General features: G+C 42.5%; 2 protein-coding genes across 2 annotated transcripts; one reads left to right on the forward strand and one right to left on the reverse strand.

Moving 5' to 3' along the window:
- The first annotated feature begins 10,136 nt into the window (after window positions 1–10,136).
- LOC121851597 (small nuclear ribonucleoprotein F) lies at window positions 10,137–13,417 on the forward strand. Its single transcript, XM_042345603.1, has 4 exons — window positions 10,137–10,229; window positions 11,152–11,277; window positions 12,734–12,798; window positions 13,097–13,417. The coding sequence occupies exons 1-4, from the start codon at window positions 10,227–10,229 to the stop codon at window positions 13,161–13,163; spliced, it is 261 nt and encodes an 86-aa protein (XP_042201537.1). The 5' UTR covers window positions 10,137–10,226; the 3' UTR covers window positions 13,164–13,417.
- Window positions 13,418–14,948: 1,531 nt separating this feature from the next.
- On the reverse strand, window positions 14,949–22,095 carry LOC103188909 (coiled-coil domain-containing protein 38). The gene is made up of 11 exons (XM_007909084.2): window positions 22,037–22,095; window positions 21,649–21,812; window positions 21,096–21,176; window positions 20,344–20,492; window positions 19,729–19,813; window positions 19,356–19,425; window positions 18,578–18,729; window positions 18,025–18,157; window positions 17,457–17,656; window positions 15,516–15,609; window positions 14,949–15,092 (listed from the first exon to the last, which is right to left on the reverse strand). The coding sequence occupies exons 2-11, from the start codon at window positions 21,774–21,776 to the stop codon at window positions 14,964–14,966; spliced, it is 1,221 nt and encodes a 406-aa protein (XP_007907275.2). The 5' UTR covers window positions 21,777–21,812; window positions 22,037–22,095; the 3' UTR covers window positions 14,949–14,963.
- Between the last annotated feature and the right edge of the window lie 194 nt (window positions 22,096–22,289).

Consider the following 22,289-nt stretch of genomic DNA (forward strand, 5'->3'; position numbering starts at 1 on the left):
TCCCACACTCCATCCCATCCAGTCCGTCACTGAGAGTGTGCGCCCGCCCGCTCGCCCACTCACTCACTCGCTCTCCAGAGAAACAGGCTTCACATTCCATGTTATCCGTGACAGTGACATGTAACAAGGCTCTATGCTTAGGTGGTCAGGTCAGGGTATTGAGAGATATGGGGCAAAAGCGGGTAATTGGAGTTGAGGTACAGATCAGCCACGATCTTATAGAATGGCGGAACAGGCTCGAGGGGCTGAATGGCCTCCTCCTGTTTCTGTGCTTCTGCGTGTGTGGATTCTGGAAATTGCCGGAGTTGGGTTTTAGTGAAGCTGAAGATCTATATCGATGGTCAAAGATGCAGAGATTAGATAATTAGTATTGTGCTCCACACTGAGCATCTCGAATCGTTTCATAGAATCCTAGAGTGTTTCAGAAGAAGTCTATATTAACAATAATAATAATCCTTGCATTTGCTATAGTGTCTTATCACGTCTTCAAGATGTCTCAAAGCGCTTCACAGAATATACTGTAAAGTGTAGTGACTGTGTATTTTTGTGGGTAAAACACGGCAGCCAATTATTATTATTAATATTCATTTAATTTCAGTTTTTCTATTTTTTAGTATTTTACTTATTTTCCCACTTTTATTTGCCTGCAGTTTGGAACATTTTCTTTTGCCTGCTTTTGTACATCCTCTCACTTTCTTGTTTTGTCTTTCCTCGTGTTTCCTTTTTGTGACACAACCAGAGAGTGAAGGTAATCAGAGAGACCAGGGATTAAATACCTGACAATACATTGTCAGTCAGCAAATAGACTAGAATTATACGTCACTTTCATGTTCATAATAATCCTTGCATTTGATATAGCGCCTTATCACGTTTTCAAAGTGTTTATCAGACGTCTCAAAGCGCTTCATGGGATACACTGTAAAGTGAATTGACTGAATATTTTATGGGTGAAACACAACAGCCAATTGCGTACAGCAGTGTCCCACAAACAGTCGTGGATTGAATGACCAAATTTTTTTTTTTGCAAGAATTATTACCCCAGAAAAGCGATCCTCCAATCTACTAACAACTGGGTTCCTACTGACTGCTGGAAAACAGAGGTGTGTGGAGTAAGGAAACTTGCCTAAGGTTTCGCCCTGTCCGGGATCAAACCCGGGTCCCTCGCTTGTGAGGCGAGTGCTCTAACCACTGAGCTACAGAAATAATTCCAATTTGAATCTTCCCAGCATCACGGACTTTCAGAATTCTTAAAAATACAACAACATGACTCACATCAGTGAACTGAAAACGGTAACAAAACACAGCAGATTGTTGGGACATGCATCTGACTCAACTTATATCTAATCAAGGAATGCTTGATGATAAACACATGAAAAAATGTTCCATTCCTCAACTTGTGGACAAACAACAATCACCAAACACAAAGAAAACACAAACCAAAGACACAAAGGCAACACAGATGTAGGGAGAAAGGCCAAAAAAGGAGAGAGAGAGCGTGGAACAGAAGGTGGAAAGGGGAGATCAACAGATCAAGTTGAGGAGTTGATCTGGTTAACGTAGTTTAATATTGAAAGAGATGGATAAAAGAAGAGAAAGTGGAGAGGGTTGGCAAAATGGTTAATAATAATAATAATAATAATAAACCTTGCATTTGGTATAGCATCTTATCACGTCTTCGAGACATCTCAAAGCGTTTCACAGGTTACACTATAAAGTGTAGTGACTGTATATTTTGTGGGTGAGTTATGCTTATAATAATCACCATATATACAATTGGCATGTTTCACTGTTGCTTTTGGCTGTGTTTAGTGTGTGATAATCAGTGGAAAAAATATACAGAAAGGTGGTTAAAGGTCCACAGATAAACAACAGAATGTTTTTTTTTGGGGGGGAACAAACCCCAATCTGGATGGGGGGAGCCCTACAGACATCTTACAGCAGTTTCATGTGTCAATATCACATTGAGTTAACACTTTCAAGGTCAGACACCCAGTGCCCATGGAGAGGCCACATTTTATTTAAATCAGCTTTGCTTGTATCATAACCACGTCAGATTCTACACGTGTGTGTGTGACACACCCCCTGCCCCCAATAAACATTAGCTAAAACCGTCTAATATGACATCTAACATTTATTAGAGATAAATAATAAGAGGACTCCTGAATCTTTCCTTATCTTCCTGAATACAGCGCCTTATCACATCTTCGAGACGTCTCAAAATGCTTCACAGAATATACTGTAAAGTGCAATGACTGTATATTTATGGGAAACGCAGCAGCCAATTGCGCACAGCATCGCTCCACACACAACCGTGGATTGAGTGACCAATGTTTTTTTTTGGGAGGGATTATTGCCCTGATTATTATGATCCGCCAATTGACTAACAACCGGGTTCCTACTGACTGCTGGTAAACAGAGGCGCGTGGAGTAAGGCAACTTGCCCAGTGTTTTGCCCCAACCGGGAATCAAACCCAGGGCCTCTCGCTTCTGAGGTGAGGGCTTTAACCACTGAGCGATACTACTTCCAAGACCAATGCTCAGATTTCCAAATAAGACCTTGGATGTATATTTGCTCTTCCACATACACGGAGATACTGTTGTGGTCAGAAACACATTCATTACCTGTTGGGGTTCAAAGAAGCACCACCTTGTGTTAGAAAAGCATTTGGAATCATAGGAAAGTCTTATTCCTCTGGTTAAAGGGAAACGTTTTATAATAATAATCCTTTCATTTGATACAGCGCCTTATCATGTTGTTGAGACGTCTCAAAGCACTTCACAGAATATACCGTAAAGTGAAACAGATCTGTTTCAAGATCCTCTCACTTGCCCTGGCACCTCCTCCCTCCTCTCCAACCTGCTCACTCCCCAACCCACCACCCACTGCCTCCGCTTGACTGGCTCCAACCCCCTGCTTGTCCCTCCTGCCCTCTTCCCCACCATCGGTGGCCGTACTTTCAGCCACTACGCCCCGAAACTTTGGAAGACTCTCTCTCAATCCCTCCGCCTTGCCCCCTCCTTCCCCATCTTCAGGTCTCTCCTGAAGACCTTCCTCTTTGACCTGTGCCTATGGTCCCCCCCCCCTCCCCGGCTCGGTGTCGTGCTCCGCCCCTGTCCAGCGCTCTGGGACGCTGCCCTGTGTAGGATGCTGTGTAAGCACAGGTTGTGGTTGGTATTTTTATCTAGCGTATTGCTTACAGTAGATACATTATACATGAATTGTTTGCATTGGGTTTTCCTATCTCATACTTTACTGAGTTCTATATGTCAGTCTGACTTTATTTCCCTTTTTACACATACATCTGAAGAACTAATTAGCTTCTCTCAGGCGGGTGACATGTTGAAGGGCTCGGAGAATGTTTCTCTCTCTCGGAGTTTGGATCTTTCTGATCCATCGTCATTCTCACTTCATTCATAACAGCTAATAGTGGGCGGGAAGTACAGTCACTCAAGGCCAGTCAGCTAGACAGTCAGTCAGACAGACAGTTGTCTGCAATTGACTGAAAATTTTCCTCAATCAACCTCTCAGAGAATGGATCATGTTAGCAATCAGTGTCAGAGTGTACCAGGGCTGGTCTAGAGAACCCAGAAGAAAATTAATAAATAATAATAATAATCCTTTTATTTCATAAAGTTTCGCGCTGCCCGGGAATCGAACCCTGGTCCACTCGTTGCAAAGTGAGAGCTCTAACCACTGAGCTACAGGACTCCAATACAGCAATGCTGTGAGTCGGTGTACTGTCCAAACCATCTCCTGATGGTATTGTTTGCAGCTGAGATACAGCGGTTCACTGTCAGACTACACCACTCAGACTGATTTACACGGTGGTGTTGTGGCGATTTGCCATGAAAAGCACAGCATAGACTGGGCATCAATTTATGTTCAGTTGAAGGTGCTCGAGAGAAAGCCTTCCTGCTCAGGGTGTACAGTGCTCCTGCACCACTTAACATTTATAAATATTTATTGTGTGCTGCTACACACCGCAATATAAACCTGAGCCGGTGCTTGTCTCTATCCTCCACCTCGTGGGTGTTCTCCTGAGCAATTTCTATCGACACCTCTGTAACCTGTCTTCTCGTTTCGTTCACATTCTATGTCAGGAAACCTTTACACTTCACTGTTCCTTGCAGATACACTGATCTGCTTTCTATCTGCCATCTTCAGCATGTGAGTCATCTGTGGTGGCCAATAAAAATAATAATAATCCCTGCATTTGATACAGTGCCTTATCACGTCTTCAAGATGTCTCAAAGCGCTTCACAGGATATACTGTATAGTGTAGTGACTGCATATTTGTGGGTGAAAACGCAGCAGCCAATTGCGCACAGCAGCGTCCCACAAACAGCCTTGGATTGAGTGATCACATTATTATTATTATTTATTTTTGAATGGATTATTACCCCCGGAAAAGCCAAACAATTAACAACCCGGTTCCTGCTTACTGCTGGTAAACCGAGGCTGTGTGTGGAGTAAGGAAACTCGCCCAATGTTTCACCCCAACCGGGAATCAAACCCGGGTCCTCTCGCTTGCGAGGCGAGGGCTCTACCCACTGAGCTACAGGACTCCACGTTTACACATGGACTTAACTTTACAACATTTTAAGCTATATAACAACACCATGAACAGATTTGGTAACAAAGCCACATGGCTGACCATTAGTCTTGAGTCAGTGCAGGTCATTGTCACGGTGTCAGTGGGGGTGAGGAGGGAGCGAGCAGCACATTCCCCAGTCAGCGGGGAGCTGGGAACCAGCTCAGAAACAACCAGCGGGAGCTGTGGGAACATGGCTATGTTAGCAATACCTGACAGGCTCTGAGATTTACACAGCTCTCTCCTAGCTTTAGTGACTCTGGTCAGGAAAGGAAAGCTTCCTGGCATAATAATAAATAATCCTGGCATTTGATACAGCGCCTGATCACGTCTGTGAATTCCCTCTGTCACCTGTAGAATTGGGTCAGGAACTACTGATCTTCCCTCATGCTCTCAGGGGAGCATGTTGTTGTTGTTGCTGTTGTTCTTGCTGCTGCTGTTGTTACTATTGCTGCTGCTACTGTTGTTGTGGTTGCTGTTGTCGTTACTGCTGTTGCTGTTGTTGTTGTCGTTGCTGTTGTCGTTGCTGCTGTTGTTGCTGTTGCTGTTGTTGCTGTTGTTGGTGTTTGCCACTAAACCCAAGTGAAATTATTGGGATGAAAGTTCTCCGTTCTACTCTTGAGCAGCTCCTCCCCCAGGAAACGCACTCAGGCTTGCCTGGCTGGTGTTCAGTCTCTCTCAGGTATTGATGTGGCTTTTACCATGACAATTACCACACAACACAATACCTCCCTTCTTTTGCTTATTTTTCTCATATAATTTCCCTGCTGAATTATGCGACTAGTTCAGACGAAACCAACAAAACCCAAGACTCGTGCCAAAAATGTCCTGAATTCCTCAACAGAGAAAATAATAAGGGTCATTCATCAAAACATGACTCATTTAAAATATGACAAAGGCCCACTTTTTTGCCGTTTTGTGTCCCACACAGAAACAGTATTCGCAGACGCACAGACTTGTGGCCAAAGTTGCAAAGTTACTTTTGCAATTGCATTTGAACTGCATACAATTCCCTTCTCCTATATCTGTTTGCACACAATTGTGTAAGCAATAAATGTGGAGTCCTGTAGTGTAGTGGTTAGAGTAGTGAATTGCTTTCCGGGGATAAAATCTCTTTTTTAAAAAAAATAATAATTTGGTCACTCAATCCGGACTGTGGGACTCTGCTGTGCACAATTGGCTGCCACGTTTCGCCCACAAATTACACAGTCACTACACTTTACAGTATATTCTGTGAAGCACTTTGAGACTTCTCGAAGATGAGTAGATGGGATGCATGGAATTGTTGGGTTGGTTAAGCACAGTGATGGGATTCCGCACGTGTCAGACACCCGACTGACCCCCATAAAAGCTTTTTTAAAAAAAACATAAATCTCACAACAATTCCATCAGGTCTGAGTGAGAGAAACCGAATAAAAGACATGTATCTACACTGTCCTGACATTTTCCTGCATTAGAAATCTGCCTCATGTGGGTTTGGGAGGGGATAGGAATTGGACATTTATTTGAAAAGGAAAAATTTGCAGGGCTAAGGGGTAAGAGCGGGGGATCGGACTAGGGCTGAATGATCTTTTTTGCTGTAAGGTCCCAGGATTTGGAGCCTTGTGCGAAAACACGAGTTTGTCTGAAATAAACAGAAAATTCTGCCTAAAATTTAACAAACGAAACCTAACTCAAAGACAAGACAAATGGTATCCTTTATATTAGCCATTGATCCCCTCTTTTAATAGCTTGGATTCATTGTACTTTTTATAGGAAATCCCATACGTTTCTACAAATAATGTACTGTACTGTGCAGGTATCTATCTGAGATTCCACAAACATCCCACAAATAGTCATAATTGCAAAATTGTGTGTTTCAGTCTCATGACAGTGATTGTTTCTGTAGATGGGACCCTACCCATTGATTATAAAACAAAGCTTATCAGACAGTTGGAGAATACTTCAGGAACAAAGACAAAAGCAGACTTTAGAAGCTTTCATCCAGACTCAACAACAAGTTGTTCTGACTCATAACAAGAAGATTAATGTACAAACTTCATACACACACATACTGTTCAAAATTGACCTTACAAGTTGGGACTGCATGTGCTCAGACTAGAGTCTAATCAGACTATAATCAGTTAATTGTGTAAAGTCAACAAAGAAGTTGACCTAGAATATTTGTGAGTCTCCTATTGCTTCCATGTATTGTTTTAATTGTTGTTGGCATAGTTTTGATGTAAAGTCATTCTAAATCTCACATAAGATATCCATTTCCTGTTCATTAAATGAGCAAGACGGTGGAAGCAGAAAGTGTTGTTTCTTTCAAGAACAAATGAAATAGATTAAATACACTGCCACAGAAAAGGCTGTTCCACTGAGTGTAAATCTTTCCCATTAAAACAAAATCCTTATGGTCTTTCTGAGTGGGATTGGCAATTTCTGAGTGATTGGTAATTTGGTGCCAATTTGTACCATACAATAGACCTGTACAACATCAACAACAAATTACATTTGTACTGTATAGCACCTTTGACATCAGGAGGACGTCCCAAGGCGCTGTACTGTACAGTGTTCTGTAATGTAACTCTAATACTGATAATAATAATCCTTACATTTGATGCAGTGTCTTTCACTTTGGGAAGATGTCTCAAAGCGCTTCATGGGATATACTGTAAAGTATCTCGTGTAATGGAGACACAGCAATGACTGTGTATTTTGTAGGTGAATGTGGTAGCCAATCTGCACGTCATGTAACAGCAGCCACCTGCTCGGAAGCTGCTTGCGGGTGTCCAGACATTTGAGTAACAGGAACCGAGTGGTGTTTCCTCTCTCTCTGCTGCCAAACAAAACTAAATCACGAGGACCTGATTTACAAGTGCTGACCCCTACATGGCCGGGATCGGTGATGCTGTTCTCCAACACTGGTGATTGTTAAACTCACAGAGATCAGTTCCTGAGGAAGTTCTCCTCCAGCACATTGAGGATCCCAGGAGGCTTCCAAGTTAACCCGCAACTGACGCAGCAAAGCTTAACGTACATCAGGCAGTTTGAGCAAAGTAACACACCTCAGCATAAATATGCAGTCCATCCACTTTACAGTATATTCCATGAAGCACTCTGAGACGTCTTAACCATGTGATGAGGAGCAATATCAAAAACAAGTATTGTTATTATTATAAGATGGTGACAGAATGAAACCTGAAAACCTGGAGAAACTGTAACATAATATTAATAATAATAATTAACCTGACATTTGATTTAGCGCTTTATCACGTCGTTGAGACATTTCAAAGCGCTTCGCAGGGTATATTGTGGAATGAACTGACTGTGTATTTTGTGGGTGAAACACAGCAGCGTCCCACAAACAGCCGTGGATTGAGTGACCAAATTATTTTTTTAAGAGATTATTAGCCCTGGAAGCGATCCGCCAATCGACTAACAACCAGGTTCCTACTTATTGCTAGGAAAACAGAAGTGCCTGGAGTAAGGAAACTTGCCTAAGGTTTTGCCGTGCCCAGGAATCGAACCCGGGTCCTCTCGCTTGTGAGGCGAGGGCTCTAACCACTATAGAGGAAGACAGTCAGTGTGAAAGGGCAAACGAACATTAGATCATGAGAACGTGACCTGGGTGGAGTGATCACAAGACAATATGTACAGCTTGTCCCCACAGCTCTGTAGAGGGCACCGCTGCAGGTCAGGCTGTGCTGCCGTTTAAAGGAGTGGTGATCTATCGCTTTCCTCTTGTTACTGACTTAGCACATTTCCGAGTCAGTCTCAACAGGAAAAAACACATTACTAACTCGTACACCACCATAATTCTCGGAATGATGTTTAAACAAAAGAGATAGTAATAATAGTAATAATCCCTGCATTTGATACAGCGCCTTATCACATCGTTGAGACAACAACAACAACAACAAGATTCCATTTATAGGAGGACGTCCCAAGGCGCTTCACAGGATATACTGTAAAGTGAATTGACTGTATATTTGTGGGCAAAACACGGCAGCCAATTGCGCACAGTTTATTATAGATGGGTCTCCATGATATAGGCAGATCTCAATTGTATTAGTCTCTATTGTAAAACAGGTATATATGATATAGACATAGTGACTAGGAGTCCCTGCAGCACTGCCCTGGGCTGTGTGTATGTGGCGTATGATATATATACAGTGTGTGTGTATGATGGTGTATATACAGTATGTATAGTGTATGATGGTGTGTATAAATAGTGTGTGATGGTGTATATTGGGGGGTGTATATTGGAGGGCGATGGTGTATATTGAGGGTGTGTATATTGGGGGGTGATGGTGTACATTGAGGGGGGGTGTATATTGAGGGGATGTATTTTGGGGGTGATGGTGTATTTTGGGGGTGATGGTGTATATTGAGGGGGTGTATATTGGGGGGGTGATGGTGTATATTGGGCGGGTGTATATTGGGGGGTGATGGTGTATATTGGGGGGTGATGGTGTATATTGGGTGTATATTGGGGGTGATGGTGTATATTGGGGGGTGATGGTGTATATTGGGGGGTGATGGTGTATATTGGGTGTATATTGGGGGGTGATGGTGTATATTGGGGGTATTGGGGGGGTGATGGTGTATATTGGGGGTATATTGATGGTGTATATTGGGGGTGATGGTGTATATTGGAGGTATATTGGGGGTATATTGGGAGTGATGGTGTATATTGGGGGTATATTGGGAGTGATGGTGTATATTGGGGGTATATTGGGGGTATATTGGGGTGATGGTGTATATTGGGGTATATTGGGGGTGATGGTGTATATTGGGGGTATATTGGGGGTGGGTATATTGGGGGTGATGGTGTATATTGGGGGTATATTGGGAGTGATGGTGTATATTGGGGGTATATTGGGAGTGATGGTGTATATTGGGGGTATATATTGGGAGTGATGGTGTATATTGGGGGTATATTGGGGGTGATGGTGTATATTGGGGGTATATTGGGGGGTGATGGTGTATATTGGGGGTGATGGTGTATATGGGGGTGATGGTGTATATTGGGGGTATATTGGGGGTATATTGGGAGTGATGGTGTATATTGGGGGTATATTGGGGGTATATTGGGAGTGATGGGGTATATTGGGGGTATATTGGGAGTGATGGTGTATATTGGGGGTATATTGGGAGTGATGGTGTATATTGGGGTATATTGGGAGTGATGGTGTATATTGGGGGTATATTGGGAGTGATGGGTATATTGGGGGTATATTGGGGTATATTGGGAGTGATGGTGTATATTGGGGGTATATTGGGGTATATTGGGAGTGATGGTGTATATTGGGGGTATATTGGGAGTGATGGTGTATATTGGGGGTATATTGGGGGTGATGGTGTATATTGGGGGTATATTGGGGGTATATTGGGAGTGATGGTGTATATTGGGGGTATATTGGGGGTGATGGTGTATATTGGGGGTATATTGGGAGTGATGGTGTGTATTGGGGGTATATTGGGAGTGATGGTGTATATTGGGGGTGTATACGGTGTGGGCGTGGCTCAGACTCGGTGACGTAGCCCAATCAGGGTCTGGGGGCGGGGCCGGGCCGGGGTCAGGGGTCGGCCTGTGTTTCCCGGCAGCCTGTGCGGGGTTTTGGCGCCGTCAGTGCCGGAGCCCGAGCCATGGTGAGTGTGGGGGGAGCGGCCCCGGGGCTGTGACAGCACCCGAGGCCCAGGCCGCCCGGGCCGGGCCTGGGGGGGGGGAGAGGCCGCGGCTCAGGCCCAGGCCGCGGGGGGGGGGGAGAGGCCGCGGGGGGAGAGGCCGCGGGGGGGGAGAGGCCGCGGGGGGGAGAGGCCGCGGGGGGAGAGGCCGCGGGGGGAGAGGCCGCGGCTCAGGCCCAGGCCGCGGGGGGAGAGGCCGCGGCTCAGGCTCAGGCTGCGGGGGGAGAGGCCGCGGGGGGGGGGGGAGAGGCCGCGGGGGGGGGGAGAGGCCGCGGGGGGAGAGGCTGTGACACTGAGCGCCATGTGGTTACATTCCCGCAGTTGTTATCCCCCAAAACACCATTAATGAATTATTCCCAACAATAACTATGTTATTACGTTATACAAACACACTAACACGTGGTTATACTTCATCATTATTATATTATATCATTATTATATATCATTATATTATTATATCATTAGACAATGCCGTTACATCAACATGTGGTTAGACTGCAATGAATACGTTGTAACATAATTAATTATTGTATTATAATATTATTGTACGATACCAATGTGTTGACATGTGGGGCATCATAGACCCCGACATTTGCATAATGCACAATTCGTTGTGTGTTAATTACTCACATAATTATTATTCACATAATGATTACTGGGGCACGGTTTCAAAATTGTGATGTTGGTGTATGAGGCCGTGTTCGGCAGTTCCCCCATCGCAAAGCTTGAATTGCAAAACAATAATAGCTGTCAATCCCCTATTATTACTGACTTTAATTTGTGAATTTAATGTAGAATCTGTAGAAAAATAAAGTGAAAGCTGCTAACCTTGTCTTTCTTTTTGTTTTTGTCTTTTTGTTTTTCTGTTTGTCCGCTATGTGCAAAGAGTTTACCTTTGAATCCCAAACCATTTCTCAATGGATTGACTGGCAAACCAGTCATGGTCAAGTTGAAGTGGGGAATGGAATACAAGGGCTATCTTGTCTCAGTTGATGGCTACATGAACATGCAGGTAACAACAACAACAACAACAGGATTTCATTTATAGAGCGCCTTTCACGTTGGGAGGACGTCCCAAGGCACTGGACAGTTGGGTCAGGACCCGAGCATTGGGGGGGAAATGGTCAGGGTGAGGGGAAGGGAGGGAGCGAGGAGGGGGGAATGGTCAAGGGAGGAAGGGAGGGAGCGAGGAGGGGGGGAATGGTCAGGGTGAGGGAAGGGAAGGGAAGGAGCGAGGAGGGTGGGAATGGTCAGGGTGAGGGAAGGGAAGGAGGAGGGGGGGGAATGGTCAGGGTGAGGGGAAGGAAGGGAGGGAGCGAGGAGGGGGGGAATGGTCAGGGTGAGGGGTGGGAAGGGAGGGAGCGAGGAGGGGGGGAATGGTCAGGGTGAGGGGTGGGAAGGGAGGGAGCGAGGAGGGGGTAGAGAGTCGAGAGCGGAGCTGAAGGCTCGGTTGAAGAGAAAGACCTTGAGACCGGCCTTGAAGGAGGAAAGGGAGGAAGCGGCGAAGGCACTGGGGATGGAGTTCCAGAGCCTCGGGGCTGAGAGGCTGAAGGCCACCGATCGTCGGGCGGTTGGGGCGGGGGATGTGGAGCAAACCGGAGCCAGAGGGACGGAGGGTACGGGGGGGTATGTAGGGGGATAGTAGGTCGGAGAGGTAGGAGGGAGCGAGGCCGGGAATGGCCCTGTAGGTGGGGATGAGGATCTTGAAATCGAAGAATTCTTGAAGAAGCTATATATAGGGTGTAAATTGCACTGTAGTAGACAGTTCGTATTAGCTAATACATTAACTCTGGTGAGATTTGCAACTCTTATCCCCTTAATTGAAACATATCTCAGCACTAACATCGCTTGAAGAATGACTGCAATATTCTGCACTTTGTCAAGTATTTGTATTATTATTATCCCACACTGCTAAGTGTTTTTAGTGAGAAATATGGACTGACATCATAACTGGATTGAGATTGAGCAACTGAACTGCTCATCAAGAAGGCTGCATGATAATTTTATTTTATTTACTCTCTCCCTGGCCACGAACAAACAATAATATAGTTTGAAGGGCTTTCAGATGAACTGTTTCTGTGGATCTTGTGTAACAGACTGAGATGGCTCAGGCCAGGACAGCTTTAGAGGTTTTGATTTTGTGGATTGGGTGGCTGCCAAATCTGCAAGCTAGTATAGATGGTGCAAGATATAAGAGGAGAATTCTATAATATTCTTTTCCCCATGCATTTCACATTGAAAACTGAATGATTAGATCTTACACATTTTTTGTTTCCTGGCAAGATTGTGGAGAGAATTTTATACTAGGCTTTCCTACTTTGCTACAAATGCATTGTAATGAGGAATACAGATGTTGTCCTTTTGTGTTCAAAAAGGAGAAATATATAAGAGGTTGTACTTGCATTACTTCTGCACTTTGATATGTTAGTATTTAGGGCGAAAACTAAATATTGTTTTCTTCATTAAAGTTGGCCAATACAGAGGAATACATTGACAGTGCTCTAGCAGGACATCTTGGAGAAGTTCTTATAAGGTAAGAATTTCTATCTTTATTTAGAAATATAGGGAGATATTTGAGCTGCATCGTATCACATGTAATATCACCAGCTATATAATCAACACTTGTGAGATGATGTGTAGTTATTTCACACGGTCCAGACAGATGATTCGGGACCGGGTGGTTTGTTTGGTTTACCCGATATCCAGTGTCAACTGGGACCGGCAAAAACAGATTCCACTATATTTGATTTGTGACGATTAATGTATGTACTCTGTTATGTGTGTAATTAAGCTAAGTGGAGCTAACTTTAATTTGTAATCTTTTTGCACAGGTGTAACAATGTTCTGTACATCAGAGGAGTTGAAGAGGAAGAAGAGGACGGAGAAATGAGAGAATAATTTTGCTTTTTTTATATAAAAAATGTGTAATTATTTTGTACTTTTTTCAGCGCTGCGACATTGCTAGGTTACTGTTGAACAGACTCATTCACGGACTTGTAGGTGCTCTAAAGATGGATGATCTGCCTGGATTCTACAATACAGACTCTTAATATAACTGTTTCTGGCATCAAAGCTGGTCACAAATCACATGTTTGTTGTTTATGTGTGAAGATTCAGATCCAAGGTTAACAAATAAAAGGTGATTTAAAATACTCGTGCAATTTAATATACAGAGATATGCTTTAAGTAGTTAATAATCTGTTTACTTTGTTGGGGGAAATCTAGCCCTGGTTTATGAACTGGTTTAATTTTATTTGGTAAGGAGAAAATGTGTTAGAAATTAATGGATTCTCTACATAAACTACAGGTAAGATGGGGTATGTACTTCTATCACAGGCTTCGAGGTTATATCTACCTCGCCCCCTCCATCCCCACCTTCGGGTCGCGCCTGAAGACCTTCCTCTTCAACTGCCTCCCCCTCCCTCCGGCTCGGTGTCGTGCTCCGCGCTGCCCAGCACTCTGTGACAGGCGCTGTGTAAATGTGAGTTGTTGTTTGTTCAGAAATAATTATACTCACATCTGATACAGCGCTTATCGCGTCTTTGAGATGTCTCAAAACGCTCCACAAGATATACTGTAAAGTCTGGTGACTGTGTGCACATGGCCATTGAGATTGATTGAAGACATCAACAAAGCATGAAACGAGTGACTTTTCCAGTCAACTCCAATACAATACACAATTACATTTCTATAGCTCCTTTCACGTCGGGAGGATGTCCCAAGGTGTTAGGAGGTACTACGAGGTGCTTATGAATGTCGAGAATTGGAACTATAAGTGGATTTGGAGGAAGTTGCATCAAAGAAATCTCCCCCCCCCCCCCCCCCCCCCGCCCCCCAGTTCATTTTGTGTGAAAACTCAGAATAGAATATTTGGAATTTGAGAGTCACACTTGGTTGCTCGTGACGGTGTGGGACTAGTTGTTCAGCTGTCAATCCTGCAATAGATGCCCAAACTGGGAATGTTCCAGGTCCCAGGATACATATTTGTCACTTTAATAATAAGAATCATCAGATACTGTATTACAAAAAAAAGTAAAAAGTATAAACTTCCTCACCCCATTTCAGTGCTTATCCATTTAAGTTTAAAGTACCACATTGTGACAACAACTGAAACCACAACAAGACACGTTTAACAGATCTGTGACGACAACTTTTATCGGTGTACAATGTCAACAGGAAGCTATTGACTCGATGAAAACATTTCATCCTTACACTTATTAGATGAGTAAGGATCTACCTGTTCTTAAACCTCAAGTACAATTTGACTCTTGTGACGAATAATAATAATAAATAATAACAACAACTTGTATTTATATAGCGATCTTCACACTGTATAACACACGTTACAGAGCGCTTTAATAATAATAATGAGCAGAGCAAGGGGAACTTTACATCTGATTAAATGTGCCATCAATCCTGCAATGGATACCACCTTTGAATTGCAGCAGATGTGACATCTTTTATAGTCCCAACTTTCACTGTTCTAATTTTTAATTTTCCTAAAACTGATTAAAATTGTTGGTGACAAACAGTGATGTGACTGTTGATTGTCTGACAAGTCTTGATACTTTTCCCCCTTTAAATTGAGACTTCTGCATCAATAAACAGAATGCAATTACAAGATAACTAATGTTAAATAAAACAGAATCAACAGATACAGGAAACATTGGTCAAAATATAAAAACAAAACAGCCCGTTTTACTGAGTGTGTGTTATATTAAAAAAATCCTCAAAGCTGTGTTCAGAAAGGGCCAGCTCTGTGATGTTTATCTCGTCTCTTTCTTGGCTTTCAGGAGGTTTTGAACGGTACATGAGTTTTCTACTCAGCTGTTGGGGGGGAAAAAAGAATACGTTTAGGTTACGGTCTGGAATGCGCTGATTGAAAGGCTGGTGGAAGCAGATTTGATAGTAGCTTTCAAAAGGGAACTGGATAGGGACGTGAAAAGGAAGATTGTTGGCTATGGGGTAAGAGCCGGGGAGTGGGAATAGTTTGTAGCTTTTTCAAAGAGCCAGCACAGGCACGATGGGCCGAATGGCCTCCTGTGCTGTAAGATTCTTATGATTCTATGATTACTATCAGTATTCGGAGTTACGACAACCAAGAGCCAGTTAAATAAGCCTCTGAGACTGAGCAAAGTTGTAGAAATAGCAGAGGAGTCGGACCATAAAATAAAAACTGAAAATATACTGAATAAATACTGAAACTGCCTGGTAACTGTTTAAGTCTTTGTTGACTGCCAAGATACGTACTGTCTTCCTTGCTATTCGAGTGTTCTTCTCGAACATCCTTTTCATTTTTCTGTCTCGATTCTTTTTTATTTGCGATAGAATTTCACCACGTTGCCTAAGGTTAAGGAAACAATTGGATAGAGCACACACCTGTTACCAGTGGCTACCAGATATTCAGTCCCTAAACTTTTAAGAGTGAAGAGCACTATATAAATGTAAGTTGTGTTTATTAGTAAATCTTTTAGACAGCCTTACGACGTCAAAACTGAAGATCAAGAGGATCTAAGTTTAAAATTGTAAACAGTAATAATCTTTACATTTGATATAATAATAATAATCCTCGCGTTTGATATAGAGCTTTTCATGTCTTCTAAACGTCGCAAAGCGCTTCACAGAATAGACTGTAAAGTGAATCAACCGTATTTTGTGGGCGAAATGCAGCAGCCAATTGCACACAGCAGTGTCCCACAAACAGCCGTGGATTGAAGTGACCAATTTTATTATATTATATATGTTATTATATAGTGCCTTATCATGTTGTTGAGACGACTCAAAGCGCTTCACAGGATATATTGGAATGGTGTCCTGTAGCTCAGCGGTTAGAGCACTCGCAAGTGAGAGGACATGGGTTTGATACAGGGCAGGGCAAAATGTTGGGCATTGGATAGGTACTTGAAAGGGAAAAATGGGGGTTATGGGGTAAGAGGGGGCAGTGGGATTAGTCAGTAGTTTCCTTACTCCACACGCCTCTGTTTACCAGCAGTAAGTAGGAAAAGAATAATCTTTTAAAAAAAAATTGGTCACTTCAATCCACGGCTGTTTGTGGGACGCTGCTGTGTGCAATTGGCTGCCACGTTTCGCCCACAAAATACAGTCACTACACTTTACCGTCTATTCTGTGAAGCGCTTTGAGACGTCTCGACGACTTGATGAGGCACGATATCAAATGCCAGGATTATTATTATTGTTGCTTCGTGTTTTGTGGATCAGTTGAGTGGATTTTCACAGCAGAACAAGAAATGCAGCATCTTCATCGCCCTCTATTGTTGGTCCCTGAGCTGTAGGTGTTACTGTCCTGTATGAGTGCTGAACCTCTCTGCCATCACTGCTGTGATGGGTAACCGCTCTTTCAGGTTGTAGGATATGAACAGTAGGAAACCTGACCACATGGAGTGTGGCATCTTCCCTAATGTGCTATTAGGATTCATCCCATCAAGTCTGCACCGGCTCTTACAGCAATAATAATAATAATCCTTGCATTTGATACAGCCCTCATCACATCTTCGAGACGTCTCAAAGCTTCACAGAATAGACTGTAAACTGAATTGACTGCATTTGTGGGCGAAACACGGCAGCCAATTGTACACAGCAGTGACCCACAAACAGCCGTGCGATTGAGTGACCAAATTATTATTTTTTGTGATGTAGCACTTTCAGGACATTGACTTTGTCTGTTTGTTTGTTTCTTTAGAGGGAGGGAGCGGTCATTTTAAAAACATTTATAACAACAACTTGTATTTACACAGCGCCCCTCACGCAGGGCAGAGTCCCAGAGCGCTTGACAGTGGCGGAGCCTGACACGGAGCCGGAGGGAGGGAGGAGGTGACCGTAAACACGGTCGAAGAAGAAGGTCTGCAGTCATGATCTAAAAGGGGAAGGAGGGGGCGAGACGGAGGGAATATGGGAGAGAGTTCCAGAGTTTTGGGGGCTAGTGACTGAAAGTGCAGCGCCGATGGTGGAGCAGAGGGGACGAGGGACAAGCAGGAAGCTGGAGCCAGCCGAGCGGAAGCAGCGGGTAGTGCAGTGGGGAAGAGAGCAGATCAGTGAGGTAGGGAGGCTCCAAGGCTATTGCACATAAATGGACTGAAATGCTCATCTGTTTTTTTGCTGGAGTTGAACTTCTTTAGGAAGACTTAGGTAAACATTTATTAACATTTAGCGATTAGAACAGAAATATCCTACCTCTCTCGTATCGCCTTCTGCTTCTGCTTCCTAATAATTTCTGTCTTTTCCGGTACACCAGTCTCAATCAGATCCATCAGCTTGTTGATCTCGCTCTCAATGCCAGCCAGCTTGTGTACTGAGCTGAGGTTCACGTTGGAATCGCAGCATTGCTGATACAACTTATTGATGGCTTTGTTCAAAACATCCAGGAGTACCATCTAATATACAAGAGACAAGTTCATTGGTTAGCCCCAGCTGTCATAGTGCAAACTATGTTCCATCAGCTAATTTTTTAGTTCCTTTACATGACTAATTTATGGGGGGAATAATAATACCACCTTAAAAATAATAAAAAATAATAATAATTTGGTCACTCAGGCCACGACTGTTTGTGGGACGCTGCTGTGCGCAATTGGCTCCCACATTTCACCCATAAAATAGATGGTCACTACACTTTACAGTATATCCTGTGAAGCGCTTTGAGACGCCTCAACGATGTGATAAGGTGCCATATCAAAGATTTTTATTATTAACATTTCCAACAGCATGACGGCAATAGTCAATGAATGCAGGGGAAAAAGTTTACCTCATCTTCTGCTGAACCCGGACCTGTGAACATATTCACTCTTAGTATAAAGTGTTCGGTTTTCTGTTTCTCTTTGTCGAGTTGAGCTTCGAGTGCCTCGACTTCTAACTTCAGACATTCTGCTTTATGGTTCCTGAAGAGTAATATCACTCCTTAGTAACCTACGTTTAGAGTCCTGGTTAGAGCACTCGCCTCGCAAGCGAGAGGACCTGGGTTTGATTCCTGGGCAGGACGAAACCTTAGTCAAGTTTCCTTATTCCACACACCTCTGTCCACCAGCAGTCAGTAGGAACCCGATTATTAGTCGATTGGCGGATTGCTTTTCCGGGGATAATAATCCCTTCCCAAAAATTAAAAAATATTAATAATAATTTGGTCCCTCAATCTATGACTGTTTGTGGGACGTTGCTGTGTGCAATTGGCTGCCACGTTTTGCCCTCAATTCACTTTACAGTATATTCTGTGAAGCGCTTTGAGGCGTCTTGAAAACACAATAAGGCACTGTATCAAATGCAAGAGTTACTATTATTATAATAACTAAGGTCACACTTACAGTATTTTCTGTGCTTTGGTGTTTTCGGCTTTTATTTTGTCAAGTCCTTCCTCCAATTCCTGGTAATATTGAAGAACCAACAATGTCTGCTCTTCCATCTCGTAGAATATGTCAAGCACCTCCTGGGGACTCTCAAAATAGATCTCTGGCACCTGACAGCCAAACAGGAAATACAGGTGTTAGTCATAGTTAATAATAATAACAATTTTTGCATTTGATATAATAATAATAAATAATACTTGCATTTGGTCTAGCGTCTTTCATACACTCTCTCTCAGTCTCTCTCAGTCTCTCTCTCATAAGAACATATGAATATAGCGCCTTATCACGTTTTTGAGACGTCTCAAAGCGCTTCACGGGATATACTGTAAAGTGAATTCACTGTATATTTTGTGGGCAAAATACGGCAGCCAATTGCGCACAGCAGTGTCCCACAAACAGTCGTGGATTGAGGGGCCATAATTTTTTTATTTTTTGATTATTACCCCGGAAAGCAATCCGCCAATCAACGAACAACTGGGTTCCTACACCTGGTTAATGCCAAAAACTTTCAGATAAAATATTGATCATTATCTCCTTGTGGAAGAGAAAGGAGGAAGAGACAAAGTCGATACACATTAATATAGAAAAAAGGTCCATTTAGTTTGCCTTCCACCATCCTGACACTCGCTTGACATGTCGTGTCCCAAGCTATACACTGTATCCCCAGATATTATTTTCTAGAAATCTATCTAATTTGTACTTTAATTCAATTTAATTGAATTCAATTTTATCTCACCACTTCAGATTCAGATTCTTTGTTTCCCAATTTGAATTCCTGTTGTCTTTCCTCCAATGAAGCTGCATCGCTGATGAGAAAAATAAAGTAATTTTACCTCATCCCAAATCCAACCAACAACTCTTCACTAGTTTAGTGTTAAAATACAGTCGTCTTCATTCTGGCTACAGAGTAAGACTGATTGCGTAGTCCATACAGGACACCTTATAGGTAATAATAATCCTGGCATTTGATACAGCGCCTTATCACGTCTTCGAGACGTTTCACAGCGCTTCACTGAATATACTGTAAAGTATAGTGACTGTGTATTTTGTGGGTGAAACGCGGCAGCCAATTGCACAATTACGTTAATAATTAATTGTGTGAACCTGACCTCAGGCTGTGATGAATCGTGGGGGGTTTTCTCTCTGAGGTCGGATCAGATCCTCCTTTGATTGTATCAATTGTCTCCAAGTCAACTGCACAGTAAGGGGAAGAGAGTTACTGATTAGTGAATTATTGCAATCTATACTTTCCCGCAGATCTTTCCTTCGGTTTGTTCCATCGTAGAATCAGCAATATTGACGACACGGAAGGAGGCCATTCATCCCATCGAGTCTGCGCCGGCTTCAGAGCAATAATAATAATAACCTTCCAGTTGACACAGCGCCTTATCACATCTTCAAGATGTCTCAAAGCACTTCACAGAATATACTGTAAAGTGAATTGCTCGTATATTTGGGTGAAACGCGGCAGCCAATTGCGCACAGCAGTGTCCCCACAAACAGCCGGGGATTGAGTCACCACATTATTTTTTAAATTTAAGTTGTTATTTCTTTTTCATTTGTTATCATGACAGAAGACCAAAGTCCATCCAGTTCTCCTTCACCAGATCCTGGCAGTCGCTTGAAATGACGTGTCCCAAACTATATGCTGTTTCCCCAGATATTATTTGCAAAAATAAATCTATCTAATTTGTCAATAATGTACCATTAGAAGCACGACCAACCTTTTATTCCGTCCTTGTTCGTTTTACCTATTGACTTCTGTAACCTTTCTTTCATTTTCTTCTCTTTCATTTCCTTTGGGGTTAGCATTTCAAGAATATTCTTAGAAACGATAGTATCCATCAGCTTGTCCTCTTCTTTGGCAATGGAGCTGAACAATAAAAAAAACACAGAGCTCTGTATGTGAACTGAACTCGGCTACTGCCTTGTTCCCACATAATAATAATCTTTGCATCTCATACAGCGCATTATCACATCTTCGAGACGTCTCAAAACGCTTCACAGAATATACTGTAAAGTGAATTAACTGTATGTTTTGTGGGCAAAACACAGCAGCCGATGGAGCACAGCAGCGTCCCACAAGCAGTCATGAATTATTATTTATTTTATTTTTGAAGAGATTATTTACCCCAGAAAAGCGATCCGCCAATCGCATGACAACCAAGTTCCTACTTACCACGAGGTAAACAGGTGTGTGGAGTAAGGAAACTTGCCTAAGGTTTTGTCCTGCCCGGGAATCAAACCCAGGTCGTCTTGTTTACGAGGCGAGGGCTCTAACCACTGAGCTACAGGACTCCACATAATAATTAATTTCTCTGTTTATTATTCATGCAGTATTATTGAACAAATCACAACACAAAAATACAACCATAATAACATCACATCACTGTATTTATTCCCGGACGGAGTGAAACCTCAGTGACGTGATAAGGTGCTGTATCAAATGATTATTTTTCTAATATATTTAACTTACCTTCTAATTTTCATAATTTCGATAGAAATGTTCTTTATTTCGGCAACTTTCTGAAGTCGAGCTTTAGTCGCTTCTTCTGCTCTGAAAGAAATAAAATATAAAACAGAAATAAAGATCTGAACAAATTGAATGGGTGACTTAAAGTATGACAGCTTTATGACAGTGGACAAAACCTTAGGCAAGTTTCCTTACTTCACATGCCTCTGTTTACTCAGCAGTAAGTAGGAACCCGGTTGTTAGTCGATTGGAGGATCGCTTTCCTGGGGGTAATAATCGGTTCAATTTTTTTGGAAATTGATAATAATTTAGTCACTCAATCCACGACTGTTGTGGGACACTCACTGCTGTGTGCAATTTCGCCCCCAAATTCACAATCAATTCACTTTACAGTATATTCTGCTAAAAGTTTTGAGACGTCTCGATGACATGATAAGGCGCTGTATATAAAATGCACGGATTATTATTCCTTGGGACTTCCTCCCAACATGAAAAGTTCTATACAAGTGTAATTTTGTTTTGTTGCTAATATTATTATTATTATAACCCGATCTACCTGATAAATGCTTCAGCTCTATTCTTCTCATTTTTGCTCAAGAACGCCTCCACCTTATCCTTGTACTCCTTGATGTATTTCTCATCTTGCACCATTTTCTTTTCTTCAGAAGCTGATGTTTTTATCATATTTTCGATGAGGCTTTTATTAAGGGTTGTTGTGTACTACATACAGAAACAACAGCAGTTTGGATTAATTAAGAAATTGAGGCCAATGTATAGTGATTATACTAATATACAGTCATGAAATTTCAACCCTATTATAGAAAAAACATTTTTTTGAAGGGATTATTACCGCTGGAAAGCGATCCACCAACAAACGGAATCCTAAACTACAGGACTCCACAATCCATCAAACTATAATTTTTTCAGTGGGAACATATTTGTACCTCCAGCAAGAATAGTTGTCGATTTCTAGAAATGTAGTCTTTGATTCGCTCTGTGTCTCTGGGCAAACCTGTTGAAAATTAAAGATTATTTTGGATGTATTTTCATATCGTTTTCCACCCTGTGCTGAATATATTAGTGTTTTAAAAAATCATTTTTACATATAATTTTTTTGGGAATAATCATAAGCTTTTTAGTACTAAATAGTAATAATGATGATAATCTCTGGGATTCTGCCCTGTGTGATGGGCGCTG

Source organism: Callorhinchus milii, unplaced genomic scaffold, assembly GCF_018977255.1.
Source record: "Callorhinchus milii isolate IMCB2004 unplaced genomic scaffold, IMCB_Cmil_1.0 Scaffold67, whole genome shotgun sequence".
In the NCBI taxonomy this organism is placed as follows: Eukaryota; Metazoa; Chordata; class Chondrichthyes; order Chimaeriformes; family Callorhinchidae; genus Callorhinchus; species Callorhinchus milii.